The sequence below is a fragment of the Odontesthes bonariensis genome, chromosome 13, assembly GCF_027942865.1.
Source record: "Odontesthes bonariensis isolate fOdoBon6 chromosome 13, fOdoBon6.hap1, whole genome shotgun sequence".
NCBI classification, from domain to species: Eukaryota; Metazoa; Chordata; class Actinopteri; order Atheriniformes; family Atherinopsidae; genus Odontesthes; species Odontesthes bonariensis.
Genome location: NC_134518.1, coordinates 3,264,604 through 3,279,406, shown reverse-complemented (window position 1 = coordinate 3,279,406; position 14,803 = coordinate 3,264,604). Strand labels below are relative to the sequence as shown.

Genomic DNA, 14,803 nt, shown 5'->3' with positions numbered 1-14,803 from the left:
TTTCTGACTTTGCGCGCGCTCCACCGGAAACAGCTGACCAAGAAAAAGAAAAAATGAACACTGCAGAGACCGCAGAGACCGCAGTGACCGAGAGGATGCGCCTCTACAAACATCTGTAGGACACGTCTATGAAGTTACACTGGGACAACGTTTGACAAAGTTTGTCTTGTTGCAAAGGACGAACATCCCACCTTCTCTTCTGTTTTTCCTGCAGCCGCTTAGCTCTGAGATACATATACAGTTCTACACCCAGAGTAAATTCATTCCGCATCAGATGTGCCAGCCTCTGCTGACGTGACACCACAGGTGGCATTGTGTATGCTTTCTTTGTATGCTTTTCAGCTTGTTTCCTCAACAGTGACGCTCGCTGGTCTGGAGAGAACTGCAAATGTGACGCATTCTCGGCGCAAACTGCGCTTTTGAGCTGAAGGAACTGTGAAGGGGCTGGCGCTTTCGATGACGTCATTAATGGTTCTCGAGCCAGAACAGTTGCGCGTTTGCGCCGAGTATGAATCAGCCTTTAGTCAACAGCAGCTGAGAAACATGCGGATGGCTGACAATCCCCCATCAAATACAGTTTCCTCTGTGTTTTTTGTTGGAAGATCACACGTGTGTCATACTATTGTCTTGTTACCTTGCAACATATAACTTCTATATCCTATTTTGTCTGTTTTAGCAAGGGGTAGAATCAGCCTTGAAAGTAAGCCGGTGCGAGGCGGTGCTGCGTTCCTGTAAAAGATTTCGGGGCGGTGCGGCGCACCGGTAAGATTTGATAAGGGTTTATTATGCTGAATTTAAAAAAAAAAATACAAAAATACAAAAAATGCAGTAACGCTCGCCTTTTAAGAAGAAAACATATCTAGGCTACCCACAATATGTCATTTTTGACCAGCTCCGATGAAGATAACAGCTTGTTTTGCTTAAAATAGTCAAAGGATCTCCGGCGTGCGCCATCTTCCAATTGGATCGACTGACGCTTTCAAATCCACCCCTATTCAGACCCCAACAAAAAATATTTGGAAATAATGGTACTAAATTTTACTAATGGGAAAGCCATCCAGTAGCCTATCAGTTTTCAAAACGTCTGCAAATATCCCATATATTTTGATCTTTCTGTTGGTGCCTTTCTGGAGCTTGCGTTCCGTTTGTTTCCATCTCCTGCCCGCGCTTGCTCCGCAGGTATGGCGTGATCTTTGTGCCACCAGGTTGAGCGCGCAGTGACACTGATTTGAGGGCACAGATCTATCTGAAGGAACAATCATTTTAAGCGTGTGCGTATGAATGTCACACACGCTCGCTCATAGGTGTTCGGACACGCGCTCAACTCTGACAAACTGGCGTGGCTCATTTACATACAACTAACAGAGTTGCGAGCGCAGAGACAGAGCCGCGAGCGAGCAGAGAGATAGAGCCGAGCGCGAGCAGAGTGCCGTTCGAGCGAGCAGTTTGAGCAGAGTTGAGCGCGTGTCCGAGCACCTATGAGCGAGCGTGTGTGAGATTCATACGCACACGCCTAAAATTATTGTTCCTTCAGATAGATCCGTGCCCTCAAATCAGTGTCACTGCGCGCTCAACCTGGTGGCACAAAGATCACGCCGCAGTTAGTTCTTGTGAATGAAGTCGTCTCGACTCTCGTCTTTAAAACTGTCAGCGAAATGTTAAATCGGCTTTTCAAAAACTGCATGTTTTTGTGATTGGGTGGCATACTGAGACATGTCTTCCACTCGGACAAATAATAAATTACTCTTCTTCAAATAGGCTGTTCACGCTGTTTGTAACGGGGGCACAGCTGAGCATAGAGCGTAGGCCTATGTCCGCTTTAGTGGGCTACAGGACCGTAGCATGTGATTTAAATGCTTTGTAAAGTAAGCACGCGCTTTCCTGACACCCTAAAAAGTATTCATATGAGCCCTCTCACTCCCTCGTGGCTCACCAGCACCCTGAAGAAGACAATTAGGCCTACTTTGATTTTTTAAAATATTTTTTTTGTTTTTTTCCATCATTTTGCATTTTTCAGTCCAGTTCCAAATGTACTGAAAATAAAGTACTCACAGTAAAATATTTACAAACTGAAATATTTTGTAATGTCATTTTTTCACATAGAACACTTAGGTAGGCCCACAAGAATGTGAAGTAGTTAAAAAAATCCGGGTTACTGTAATTTAGATTTTTTTTGTCGTAAAGTGGGTGTTACTGACGTCCTCATCGTGCTACTGCCACAGACAGCCCACAGACCTGCTGCCTATTTATTCATTCGGCTAAAATTCAAAATTACAGTAACCCGGATCTTTTTTAAGTAAGCGACGCACCTCCACGTTATCAGTGCTGTGTAGTGTAATTAATAAATTATAAACAGCATAGTTTGTGCCTGTATAAGCTTGCCCATAGGAAACCGTTTCATGGCCGAATATCTCAAGAGAGCAGCCAGACGCCTCGCGAATATCTTCGGAACAGCTCCAAATGACCAACAACAAGCAGGGGTGAGTAGAACATCATGTTATAATGTGAAATCAAGGGCCCAATGTCAAAAAAAACGGTCTTGTCCTTTAAGACAAAACTAAAAATACAGCCTATTGAGTTGAAGGTGACACATGATCAGTAACTATTGCATATTCAGCCTAGATGAAGATTTTATGAATGAGTACACATTTTGCTGCTAGAGTTTTAACCAAGGACTGAGAGATCTGAACACATCACAGCAGCTTTAAAATCTTTACTCTGGCTTCCAGTCAGTCACAGAATAGATTTTAAAAGCCTGCTGATGGTTTACAAATCCCAGAACGGTTTAGGCCCAAAATACATCTGTGATCTGTTCAGAGAATATAAAGCCAGCAGAGCTCTTAGATCCAAGGACTCAGGTCAGCTGGTCCAGTCCAGAGTCCAGACTAAACATGGAGAAGCAGCATTTAGCTGTTATGCTGCAAATAAGTGGAACAAACTGCCAGTGGAGATTAAACTTTCACCAAATGGAGACATTTTTAAATCCAGGTTAAAGACATTTCTGTTCTCATGTGTCTATGCATGAAATCTGCACGCTATCTTTGAATTTATCTGGACTGTTGCTTGTTTTTAAATTCATTTAAATGATTTTATTTGTTTCTCTTTATATTCTTTAATGTATTTTAATGCTTCTTCCACTCCCTGCTGCCATGCTTTTATTTTATGTAAAGCACTTTGAATTGTTTGTACATGAAATGTGCTATACAAATAAATTTGATTTGATTTGATTTTTTGATTTTCTCCTAAATCTGTATTCAAAGATGAATTCTCTGGAACAGTTCTGCAACAACTAACAACAGATGGTTGAAATGATGAGGACCTGAAAATGAAGTATTTACGACGTTTTTACGACGTTTCTAACTGTATTTAACCCCATAAGGAAAAATGCACAAAAGGAATTTTGGGTCTTTACCTTTTCCGTAGTAGCTCCGTGGTACGCGCACGGTACATCGCGAGCGCGCGTCTTTCGCTGTGCGCACGAGGCGAAGCCGGAGGGTAAACGGATGTCGACGCAACACTTTCGCTGTGGCAGAGATCAGATAGCAGCGTTTGGTGCTTGTTCCTTTCAGAGCAGCAGGGGGCAGCAGAGGGCAGCACGCGTCTTGGTTGAACATTAGGGTGAGAATACACGTAGAAAAAGACCAGTATGAGGAAGTGTTGGAGAAGACTGTTGACGCGTATTGGAGAGTACATTTGACTAATGGAGAGCTCGGAGCTGTCCTTTACCTTGTTGTACTTTGTGCTTGCTCTCTGTTTCATATTTACACCCAACGAGTTCCGCGCGGCCGGTTTGACCATCCAGAATGTGTTTGCGTCCTGGCTGGGGAGTGAGGACATTGGCTTCATTCAGTACCACCTCAGGAGGACCAGCATTACCATACTGGTCCATTCTGCACTGCCTTTAGGTCAAGTCTAATATTTGCATATCCTTTTGACTAAACGTAACATTCACAGCACGCAGTCAGTTCCGCGCTCCCGCAGCTACGTGTCACGCGCACAGTGTGTGAAGACGTGACTTCTTCTGCTTTTCCTGCTTTTCCTGCTTCTCCTCCTGCTTTTCCTCCTGCTTCTCCTCCTGCTTTTCCTCCTGCTTTTCCTCCTGCTTTTCCTCCTGCTTCTCCTCCTGCTTCTCCTCCTGCTTCTCCTCCTGCTTCTCCTCCTGCTTTTCCTCCTGCTTTTCCTCCTGCTTCTCCTCCTGCTTTTCCTCCTGCTTTTCCTCCTGCTTCTCCTCCTGCTTCTCCTCCTGCTTCTCCTCCTGCTTTTCCTCCTGCTTTTCCTCCTGCTTTTCCTCCTGCTTCTCCTCCTGCCTTTCCCCCCGCTTTTCCTCCTGCTTTTCCCCCTGCCTTTCCCCCTGCCTTTCCTCCTGCTTTCTCTCCTGCCTTTCCTCCTGCTTTCTCTCCTGCCTTTCCTCCTGCTTTCCCTCCTGCCTTTCCCCCTGCCTTTCCTCCTGCTTTTCCCCCTGCCTTTCCTCCTGCTTCTCCTCCTGCTTCTCCTCCTGCCTTTCCCCCTGCTTTTCCTCCTGCTTTTCCCTCCTGCCTTTCCTCCTGCTTTTCCCCCTGCCTTTCCCTCCACAGGGCTCCCTATAGTTCACCTGCTACAGCTGAGGCTGAGAAACAGCACCTTAGAGACACGGTCACATATCACGGTGTGACATACATGTATTATGCTCTGGTGTTTATTCCATGTGGATGGGATAGGGTGCTGTGAGGTGCATGTAATCTGTCCCTGAAGAGCTCATTGTGCGTCTTTAACTTTATATTCTTGCTGTTTTTCGTCTCTTCAGGCTACTACCTGGGAATGTGCATCGCTGCCCCAGAAAAAAACCTGGGCTCCATTCACCAGGTGGGCTTATCTCTCTCTGCAGTGTAGTGAACGTTCTTGGGGTCTGGATGCATGCATTACACTCCACAGTGCTGACATTTGAGTTTTCAAAGAGTGCCAGTAGGTCAGAGTTGTGCTAACATGATGTTGGAGATTTTTAACAGAAGCTGCACAAAAGTTAAAAAGCTTTTATCTGCAATTGAAATGTTTTATTGTAAGTATTACAATCAAACTGTTAATGTCAGCTGTGCAACTAGTTTGACCAATTCTTAGCGGATGTTGAACTGGTATAATTTCGTCACAGCCCTTCTGAACACTGCGCATAGTTAAAGCCCATTCTTTGGAGAACGTATAAAAACTGACACCAAAAAATGGGGCGACGGGCTTCTAAAATCCCGAGTGCCGATGCCAACTCCGTAGCCTCAGTGATGAATGTGTGGGAAGGAAGACAGATTTAGTCTTCTCTATACATCATCTCTGAACTGTCTGAAATGTCTAAATGTAAGTGGTGCAGCCTGCTATTAGAGGTGATGAGAGGCAGAGCAAAAATCAGCTTTCCAAAAGCTAAGCCGTTGTACAATTGCTGTGGAGCCATCTTTTCCAAAGACTCTTGATTTTGATTTTGACAAAGATTAAAACAAATGAACAGAACACAAACAATGATCACAACTAGTGCAATGGATTTATTTAAGTCTTCATGGCATTACATAAGAAGGGTAAATAGTAATAATCTGCTCTCCTAAAAGAGTCACTGCAACTTTTCCTTCTAATAATCAGAAGCTTATCATACAACGCCTTATATTTTCCATGTCATTGTCAAATTGAATGTGAAATATTTGATTAGCGTCTCCTTTTCCAGGTTAAGCTTATCGACATTATTAATGAAATGTGCTAAAGATCTCAGCTTTGCTGCCCTGTGTTTCACCAGGTGAGTGACGGCTGGAGAGCTTTTCTCCTTCTTTCCCTCTGCCTCCAGTTGGCCAGCTGGATGCTGGTCATTTATTGGTCCCGTCGTCACTGGCACAATCACCCAATCAGCAAGGCCCTGCAGTCCCATGCACAGCCTGCTCACTCCGGCTGGGGTTCTGTGGCATCCAGCATCAACACAGAGTTCAGACGGATAGACAAGTTTGCGACGGGGGTGTCTGGAGCCAGAGTTATCGTTACTGACAGCTGGGTGTTAAAGGTGAGTGTGGAAGCCTTTGTTGCTTAAAACAAAAGAGAGAGTGCACTTGTACTGCAAATGTATGCACAGGACACAGATGACGATGTTAAATGTGACATATTCTGCCCTGTTTTCACAAGCGGATCCAGTTTCCTGAAGGCTTAATGAAATGTCTTTGGTGAAAATAACACAGAGACCATACAGCAGCACCACATACAGAAGCATTTGTATGTGGTGTATATGTGAAATCAGTACATGTGCAACATCATTTACCGTATATATGCATTCCAGTGTCATGCATTTAAGACAGCAGAGAATATTTTGATGGAATCTATTTCCACGTTGGTCTGAAAGAACTGAGGAGCTAACTGAGGCTTCACCTGTGAGACGGATGATAACCAGAAGGTTAGACTTGTGTTTCAATCTTTGACGGGGATGAACATGTTGCTATTGAAATGTTGTGTATTTCCTGTTACTCATGATACAGAGCACTACAGCAGAAAAAACACATTTCATTAGTTTTATTACAGGAATCAACCACAACTCCAGTCTCCTCTGATTTCCAGCCTACACAGAGCAGAGGGGGAAATGATCTTGGATCGTATTCTTTTCATGAATTTAAACCTGCACGTCAACAACTTCACCAACAGAACCAAGCAAAGCAAACGGGACAGAACCAGAGAGCTGATCAGTTATTACCTACTGATGAAGCTCACTCTGCATCTGTCTGTTATCCTGTTTTTCACTCAGCTCTCTGCTGTAGAATCCAGTGTGATGGTTATTCTTGCTGCTACGCTTCATCTCTTCTTCCTCACTTGTTTGTCTCTCCTGCATTGGCCACAGTGTTTTGTTGGGTTCAGTGTCATTTTTCTTTCACATTTCCATTGGTTATTCTGGTGAAAGTATATTTTTATTTCGTTGCTGGTGAGTTGCATGGCATTGTGAAGCAAAGCAGTGGATCTGGAAAGCAAAGTTTTGAACTGCAGTATCTCAACCTCAGACTGCTGAAGGGCAGCTTCTCTGTTCACCATCATGCAATAGAACTTCCTCCTCCTCAGCGCTCCACCACTGAGAGCTTCAGCTCCCTTCCTATCACAGAACCGGCCATCTTCACCAGTTTGTCCAGGCGCCTACAGTTTCTGTCTGTAGTCCCACTCTCTGCCAGCAGACAACAGCATAGAACAGTGCACTCTCATTGACAGAGTGATAAAACATGCACAGCATATCACTGCAAATATTGAAGAATCTGAGCCGTCTCAGGAAGAAGGCTAACAGGAAGAAGGCTCTGTCCCTTCCTGAACACGGCTTCTAAATTGGCAGACCACTCCAGTTTATCGTTCAGTACCAAGAGGGTACCAAGAGGGTGAAAAGAAAAGGAGCTAAAACAGTACCCTGCGGAGCCCCAGTACTGCATTCTAGTGTTACAGAAACACATCTCCCCAACCTGTCATACTGTGGTCTGGCAGACAGATAGTCTATAATCCATGATGTCAGGGAGGGGGACACACCCATACCGAGCAGCTTATCTTTCAGTATGGGAGGCCGTATGGTGTTGAAGGCACTGGAGAAGTCAAAGAACATGATTCTCACATATGAACCAGGCACATCCAGATAAGCATATGCCCGATGCAACATGTACAGAATCGCGTCTTCCACTCCTGTGTTTCTGGTAGGCAAACTGGAGGGGGTCAAGAGCCTCAGCAACCTGCAATCTCATGCGACGAACAAGAAATCTCTCCAAGGTCTTCATGATATGAGATGTCAAAGCCACCGGTCTGTAGTCATTCAGCTCATACCGGTCGCCGAAGTCTTCCACAGCACTGGGACTTTCCATCTGAAGGCTCATATTGGAGAGCCTCTGAAAAGAGACTGCTAGCTGTCCTGGGCAGTCCCTCACAATCCTTGGACAGACTCCATCTGGGCCTGCAGCCCTCCCTGACCGAAGTCTCCTGAGCTCAGCTCCCACCTCCTCTATAGTTAGAGGGGGAGCCGCTGAGGTTGTACTGGAGGGATGGCGGCAGAAGTGATGTTGGTGTCAGTCACATAGATGGGGGGTGGGGGTGCAGTTACAGCGAGATGTTTTTTTTTTTTTTTCAAACATAGAAAACAATGAAAAAGCTGCCACACCTGTAAAAACAAAACTGAAGACAATGCACGGCTTTTGTGGGGAATCCAGCCTTAGAGCCACCAGGAGCACCTGTAGGCAGACAAGCAGAGAACAAACACAAACCAACAAACAAACATACAAAAAAAAAGAGATGATTTCAGATGGTATTTTTGAAGGAGCAGTTGCAGAGGTGGGGTTGCAGCTAGGCGGAAGAGGCAGTATGGAGGGCGCAGCAGCAGAGGTGGAAAAAGCCACACTATCAAACCGGTTGTGATATTGGTTGAAGGTATTAGCTCTGTCTACACCTTGCTTCTTCTGACTGTAGTGTTGGTAAGCCTTGTGGTCTGTTGGTCTGTATCTGCAACGTCTGTGTTTGTTCCCCTTCTTCCTTCTTTATCTTCTTCTGGATACTTAAACACAGAACAACAGCACAGATCAATAGTAAAGAGAGATGGACATAGAATAGATTATTTTCTGTCTTGAACCAAACAGCTTTTTTGACTTTGATGAAGAACATGGGGTCATTGAAACATGGTACATGGAAATCCTAAAGAGTGAGGAAAAGCCAGTAGTGCTGCAGAGATTCTAACCGCTCGGAAACTAAGATGTGATGATGCGTTGCCGTTCATATTTTATTGGACTTGATTTAAAGTGCCTTGAGATTATCTCAAGTTTGCACTCTATAAACAAAACTGAATTTAATATAACTACTTTAAGATATTGCTTCACAACCAAGGTTTGTAATTTAAAAGAGAAAAAGGAAGGAACATTTTTTTTTTTTCTCTTTAAATTTAAGGTTTTAACGTGCATTTTAATTGCGATGGTATAATTTTTTTTCCTTACATTCCTTACACGTCTTCCCATCTTTTTCTGCCTCCAGGTGACCACCTACCACATGTACATGGTGTCACAGAGCGATTGCCATGTGACCGTGACACAGTCCAGGCAGCATGAACTTAGTCCTGATTCAGCCTCCCCCATAGAGCTCTTGACCCTGAGAGTGAGCAGCATCAACCCTGCTGTCAGACCATTCAACATCAGGTATGTGTGTGCGTGCTTCTACGTTTGCTTCTACACACTTAGTCTCAGTCTCTGTCAAATGGGTCTGAAATGTGCATAATGTTGACGGTTTTGTTTAGTTTGGTCTCTTCTATTGTTTGTGTGGAGACCAGTGCTCAGCATTAATATACTGTTCATCATAGCATTGGCAGCCTAAGCTCATTTACAATGCTTGTCCCTCAAAGGGCCTTTCAGGTCAGATTGAAATAAAAACACAAACTGGTAGGGGACAGGATAGAGACCTCATGCTCGAGATACCTGAAAACCAAAAACACAAAGTTAACATAAGTGATATTACCAAGTACGTACAATGAGAGTTCAAAAAAAAAAAAAGCTGAGGAGAGGTGCTCAGTGCATCAGCCCACAGCAGCCTCGGCCTACAGCGACATAGATGGGTCCTTCATGCTGGTCAAACAGCACACTAACTCTCACTGGCATCTGGCTTTTAACTCATTGGCTGCCAGCCATTTTCAGTGCAGAGACACCCATACTGCCAAGTGTTTTACAGTATTTTGACTGATTTTTCAAGACCCACAGAAAGGTGTGTCTTATGACTATGTACACACCGAAATTACCAAAAGAAAGAGTAGACTCTCTTCTTTGATCAGGAAAAAGAAGTTTGTTTCTACCATTTTCAGTCCTTTAGTACTAGACAGTAGAACATAGGTTGGTTTCACCAAAAACAGCTGTTTGACCCAAAAAAACGGAGAAAAAAAGCTTCTTTTTTTTGTGCAAAGTGGCACTGCTGCCACCTAGCGGGTAATTTTGCCAGTATATTCTCTGTTTAGTGTTTACAAGCCTAAGATTTAGTGACGAACTCCGCTAGATTGTCCCCCAGCCCGCTCCGTTAAAAAACGCAATTGACGTCTATAGACGTCTTTGGCACCGAAAGAGTTAAATACAACATGGAAGTGTTTAATCAGCATTTAGCCCTGTGGCAAACAGCTCTTCAGTATTCACACGTTTTTATCAACTCCGCATTAATGTGAACACACACACAGTAAATTTCCTGGGCAGTGGAGTGACACGGTTCACATTTCGATTGCAGGAACACATTTAGCATATTTAACAATCACACATGCTCTGAATCAGTTCTGAGTCAGAACTCACTGACTTAAAGAGGTGAGACTGATATTTTTTTTTCTTCTTCTTCTTCAAGGACTTTAGGAACCCCAAGTCAGTCATTGTAGTTCTCATCAGAAGAGTGGCAGCAGCAGTTTGTATCGGCAGGTTTTTTGGGACAGCTTGTTAAGAAATTGCAGCAGCCTAACAAAAGCATGAATGAGTTTGCATCACTATGAGACTAAATCTTTGACTTTGACAGCGTTACATAGGTGAAAGAAACCCTGTCCTGTGGGCAGGTATCTTACTGCTCTGACAAACATTACAAGTTATGAATGGAAAATGCTTATAATAGTACTTTTCTGGTCTAGCTGACCATTCAAAGCACTTTTAAGATTAAGATCAGATTTATTGGTCATGCATACACATGAAATGTGTCCTCTACCTTTAACCCATCCAGGTTGGCACCTGTTGACACACACATGCACATGCACAGGGTCACACACTCAGAGACAGATGCCAACCTGGAGCGGTGGGCAGCCATTCACAGCGCCTGGGGAGCATGGGGGGTACGGTGCCTTGCTCAAGGGCACCTCGGCCGAGACAAAGAGGTGGACTGACACCCCTCCAGCTGTCAGTTCCACCAATCTTTTTGATATTTGATATATTTGATATATTTGATACTTTATGCACACGAGGTTAACAGGGAACAGGTGCAATCATTCATACCACAATCAGACTGGAGCACGAGAGGAAGGGCACGTGACCTGAAACGAGAGGGAGAGTTAATCTTTCAAAATAAAACAGGAAGTGACGAGACAAAAAACCCACATGACCTCACCGCAGTGACAACATGATTCTTATGTCTGATTTCTGACATTTTGAGACACAAAGTGGGCATAAATACACATTCATTTACACACACATGTATGTGTTTGGCTTGTTATCTGCTTCTAATTTATTTATGTGTGTGCGTGCGTGTCAGTTTCACATGGTGGAGACCAGTATAACAACCAGAAAAACAACCCTTTCTATTGTTTCCAGGCTTAACTCTACAGATTATGCAGATTTTAGGGAGAAGCTCCGAGCTCCCATCAGAGTTTCTCCCAATGTTGTCATCCATCAAACAGTCAGTGAGCTCTTCCTGGAAACATTCCGAGCCCAGGTGGAGTTCAATCAGCCGTACACACTCCCAAGTGGACAGGTACGCCGTCATGTCTGCAGCTATAAGCGTTGTGGCCTTATTCCCTTCAACCAAAGTTTAAAGTAAGTCAGAAGCATGTGTTTGCTCCGTCCGTCCGCAGGAGGTGGAGCCCTGCATCGGCTGCATGCAAGTTCCAGCAGGCACCAAGCTGGTCAGACTCTGCCAGGCTGCAGGTAAGAGTGTGTGTGTGTGTGTGTGTGTGTGTGTGGGGTCAAAGAACAAGTGTCAGATTCATAAAACGAATACATTTTAATGTGAAGGTCTTTAAAGACTAAAGTCTTTGGAGGTTAGAGCACAGTTGCTTTCAGGTTAACTTTTAGGACATGATCTGGTACTTCTTGGAGTCGCTGGAGTTTGGTCCCATTTGATAGACTATTATATTTTGAGTGCCCCCCCCCTGAATCCTGCAGCAGATTTTTACCAGAGTTCCAACAATCCTCAGCTGTGGGGATCTCTCTGCTGTATCTTCAACATATTTTAACAATTATTACTGACTGCATATTAGTTTAGTTTCAGTTAGCGCTAGTTTGGGAAGTATGGAAATGTATTCCCCTGTTCATAACAAGTTAACCCTTAGGTTGTTAACATGTTGCATGTTTGCTGCCTTTAAGGGACAGAGTGATGGAAATCTGCAGGTCTGGTAAGAAAGAATGCTGTAAACGTGTGTTGGATTGTTGTTAAGATGTTTGTGTCATCAGCGTTTAGTTCTGAGGAAGCAGGAAAGTATCATTTCCTACAACTTCATAAAACGTCTGTCCATTGCAAATGATGTGGATGTGAATTATTCTCTCTTTTTGGCACTGGTCATTTTCTGTTGCGTTGCCATAACAACGTGCTCATGGAGCATGTGTGGTTTAAAGTAGTGGCCAAGCTGCCGTGCCAGGTTTACAGAAGCTTCTACAAAAGGACCAGAACCATGGCCAGGATAATCCCCTGCTAGTCCTGATCTAACTAACATAATGACCACTGGGGCATATGCAAAGATAATCATAATGTTTATTTCTTTGTGTTTTTTAACATTCTTATTCTATTTGAAGGGACACTGTGTAATATATTAAGTCATTTATTAGCTCAAATCAACATATTCATTCATAAATTAGTCCTCATTGTTGTAAAATTATCTCTGTCAAAAATCTCACTTATCCTCCTGAGTGAAGAATAAATTCTCTGTATCTACATAGAGCGGGCAAGCTCTATGGAGGCTGCCATGTCCTTCCGGTCTATGAAAAACGACAAAGTGCCGAGAGGGACATAAAGCACTTCGAATCGCGTTGTCCCCAACGCCAGCTGCAAGCGGAAGTGACGTCATTTTGACGTCACGTTTGCACGCATGTATAAACAGAGCCAGTCTACACCATTAGACATTCTCTGGTATAAACCAGCCTGAACGGCCTGCACTTTTGTTCGCAATGGAAGACCATACTTATGCCACGCCACAGGAGAAGGGATCCTCGTCGCCAAAAAAGCGAAATCTATCTATAGCTTCTTGAATCATGACACATACCGCCTGCCGTAGATCAACAAATTGCAACGCACATTTGAAAACGCGAGGCGCTAGAGAGCAAATTCATTCGACTTTGCAAAATTAAATTGCGCCACTAGATGGGGGAAGAAATTACACAGTGTCCCTTTAGGTCTCTGGAAAAAGAAAAAAACAAAACATTTTTCTTTCACTTTGTCTCACTCCTCCGTCCAACCAGGAGTCTGTTATGGTCAAGGTCAAGAATTTCCCCTCGGGGATCAATAAAGTCATTCTGATTCTGATCTTAGCTAGCTCTTGGACTCTTGTGTTGTGTTGTATCTAGTGTTTTTAACGTGCCAAAATCCACAGTCCGCTGTTTGATCCACAAGGTTGTACAGAATACATTCAAGCTTTCCAGCAGCCCTGTGTTTAAATCCACTGTGCACGCATGAGTTGGGAGCCGTATCAGAAATAACTGCCCCCCCAACAGCATCAAAGGGACTATCTGATATCACAAAGTAAAGACTGAACAAACCTTTCTTAGGGAAGGTCTTTAGACATCAGTGCTGGTTACCGAGCTTGGTTAAAGGGATAATCCGGAGTAAAATGCACTTTAGATCAATTTACGGGATGTTGGGAGTACATACATTGAGTTGACATCAAAATCATGTCATTCGGATGTGTTTTGAGAATTTCGATTTGACCGTTTTTAGCCAAAAGTCGTTAGCCTGGAAAGTGAATGGGGCAAATCATGTCACCGCTACAAAACGCTATTTTTATACCTCTTCTACAGCTCCAAACAACATAACACTTACGTGGTAGTGAGTAGAGGGTCCCTAAAGCCAAACCGAAGTGTCCCGAGGTCTTCATGTGGTCGGATATAGAGTCCAGAATGAATTTAATCAAGCCAGTACCTTTCCGGAAATGTGTCTGCTGCAGCTGCCGCTACAGACCGTGGTGAAGTTGGTTTGATATTGGATATTCGACAGATATTCACAATAAGGAAATAAGGTGTCTTTTTTTTTTTTCAAACCAATATCAAACCAACTTCACCACGGTCTTAAAAAACGGTTGAATCGAAATTCTCAAAACACATCCGAATGACATGATTTTGATGTCAACTCAACGTATGTACTCCCAACATCCCGTAAATTGATCTAAAGGGCATTTTACTCCGGATTATCCCTTTAAGAAAACCGCTTCTTCGTTGGGACTGTCAGAAAAAGCAGAGAATTTGCTGGAGGGAGGACTTAAAAAAAAAAAAAAAAAAAAAAAAAGCTGAATGATCCAAAAAATTGCCGAACAATTCCAAATTTGAATGATGTTTTCACTTGAAATGCACATCCCTGGAAGCGGGACACCCCAGTCCTTGTAGTGAACATGTAAAATGAGGGTTTCAGGAATTCAGTGGAAGTCTACGTAATGTTCCCGACTATGTGTGCACATGTGAGTGTGTCCTCATTAATATGATGCCTGCCTGTGCAAATGATTTGTGTTTCAGGAGCCGATGAGTCGGAGTGTCAGCAGTGCTTTTGCAGACCCATGTGGTGTCTGACGTGTCTGGGTCGATGGTTTGCCAGTCGCCAAGACCAGCAGAGACCGGAGACCTGGTTATCCAGCAGAGTCCCCTGCCCCACCTGTAGAGCCAGATTCTGCATCTTAGACATCTGTGTGGTCCGGTGACAGGACGCGGAGCCGGATCCACGACCACCTTTTCCTCTCCCAGTAACGTGGACATTCACCAATAAAGCCACTGCAAGGGGAATGGACAGGTCACTCCACAGAGTCTTGTTATGGATGTGCTTTTTGTCTTCTTACAGTACGGAGGAAAAGTAGAAACTTTTTTTGGAGTTTGGGCTGTCATGATATCACATTTTCCCAGTACAATAAAACTCACTAACAATACTTCTACATCTACAAAAA

General features: G+C 43.8%; 1 protein-coding gene across 2 annotated transcripts; it reads left to right on the top strand.

Annotated features, from left to right (window-relative positions):
- Window positions 1-3,429: 3,429 nt before the first annotated feature.
- tmem129 (transmembrane protein 129, E3 ubiquitin protein ligase) lies at window positions 3,430-14,803 on the top strand. 2 transcript variants are annotated; one of them, XM_075480824.1, is made up of 7 exons: window positions 3,448-3,905; window positions 4,784-4,842; window positions 5,750-6,007; window positions 8,974-9,134; window positions 11,259-11,418; window positions 11,519-11,591; window positions 14,382-14,803. In XM_075480824.1, exons 1-7 carry the CDS (start codon window positions 3,701-3,703, stop codon window positions 14,561-14,563), a joined length of 1,098 nt encoding a protein of 365 aa, XP_075336939.1. In that variant the 5' UTR covers window positions 3,448-3,700; the 3' UTR covers window positions 14,564-14,803. The 2 variants fall into 2 exon arrangements, with proteins under 2 accessions (XP_075336941.1, XP_075336939.1); XM_075480826.1 differs by lacking the exons at window positions 11,259-11,418; window positions 11,519-11,591; window positions 14,382-14,803 and adding an exon at window positions 10,312-11,251 and having other exon boundaries at window positions 3,430-3,905.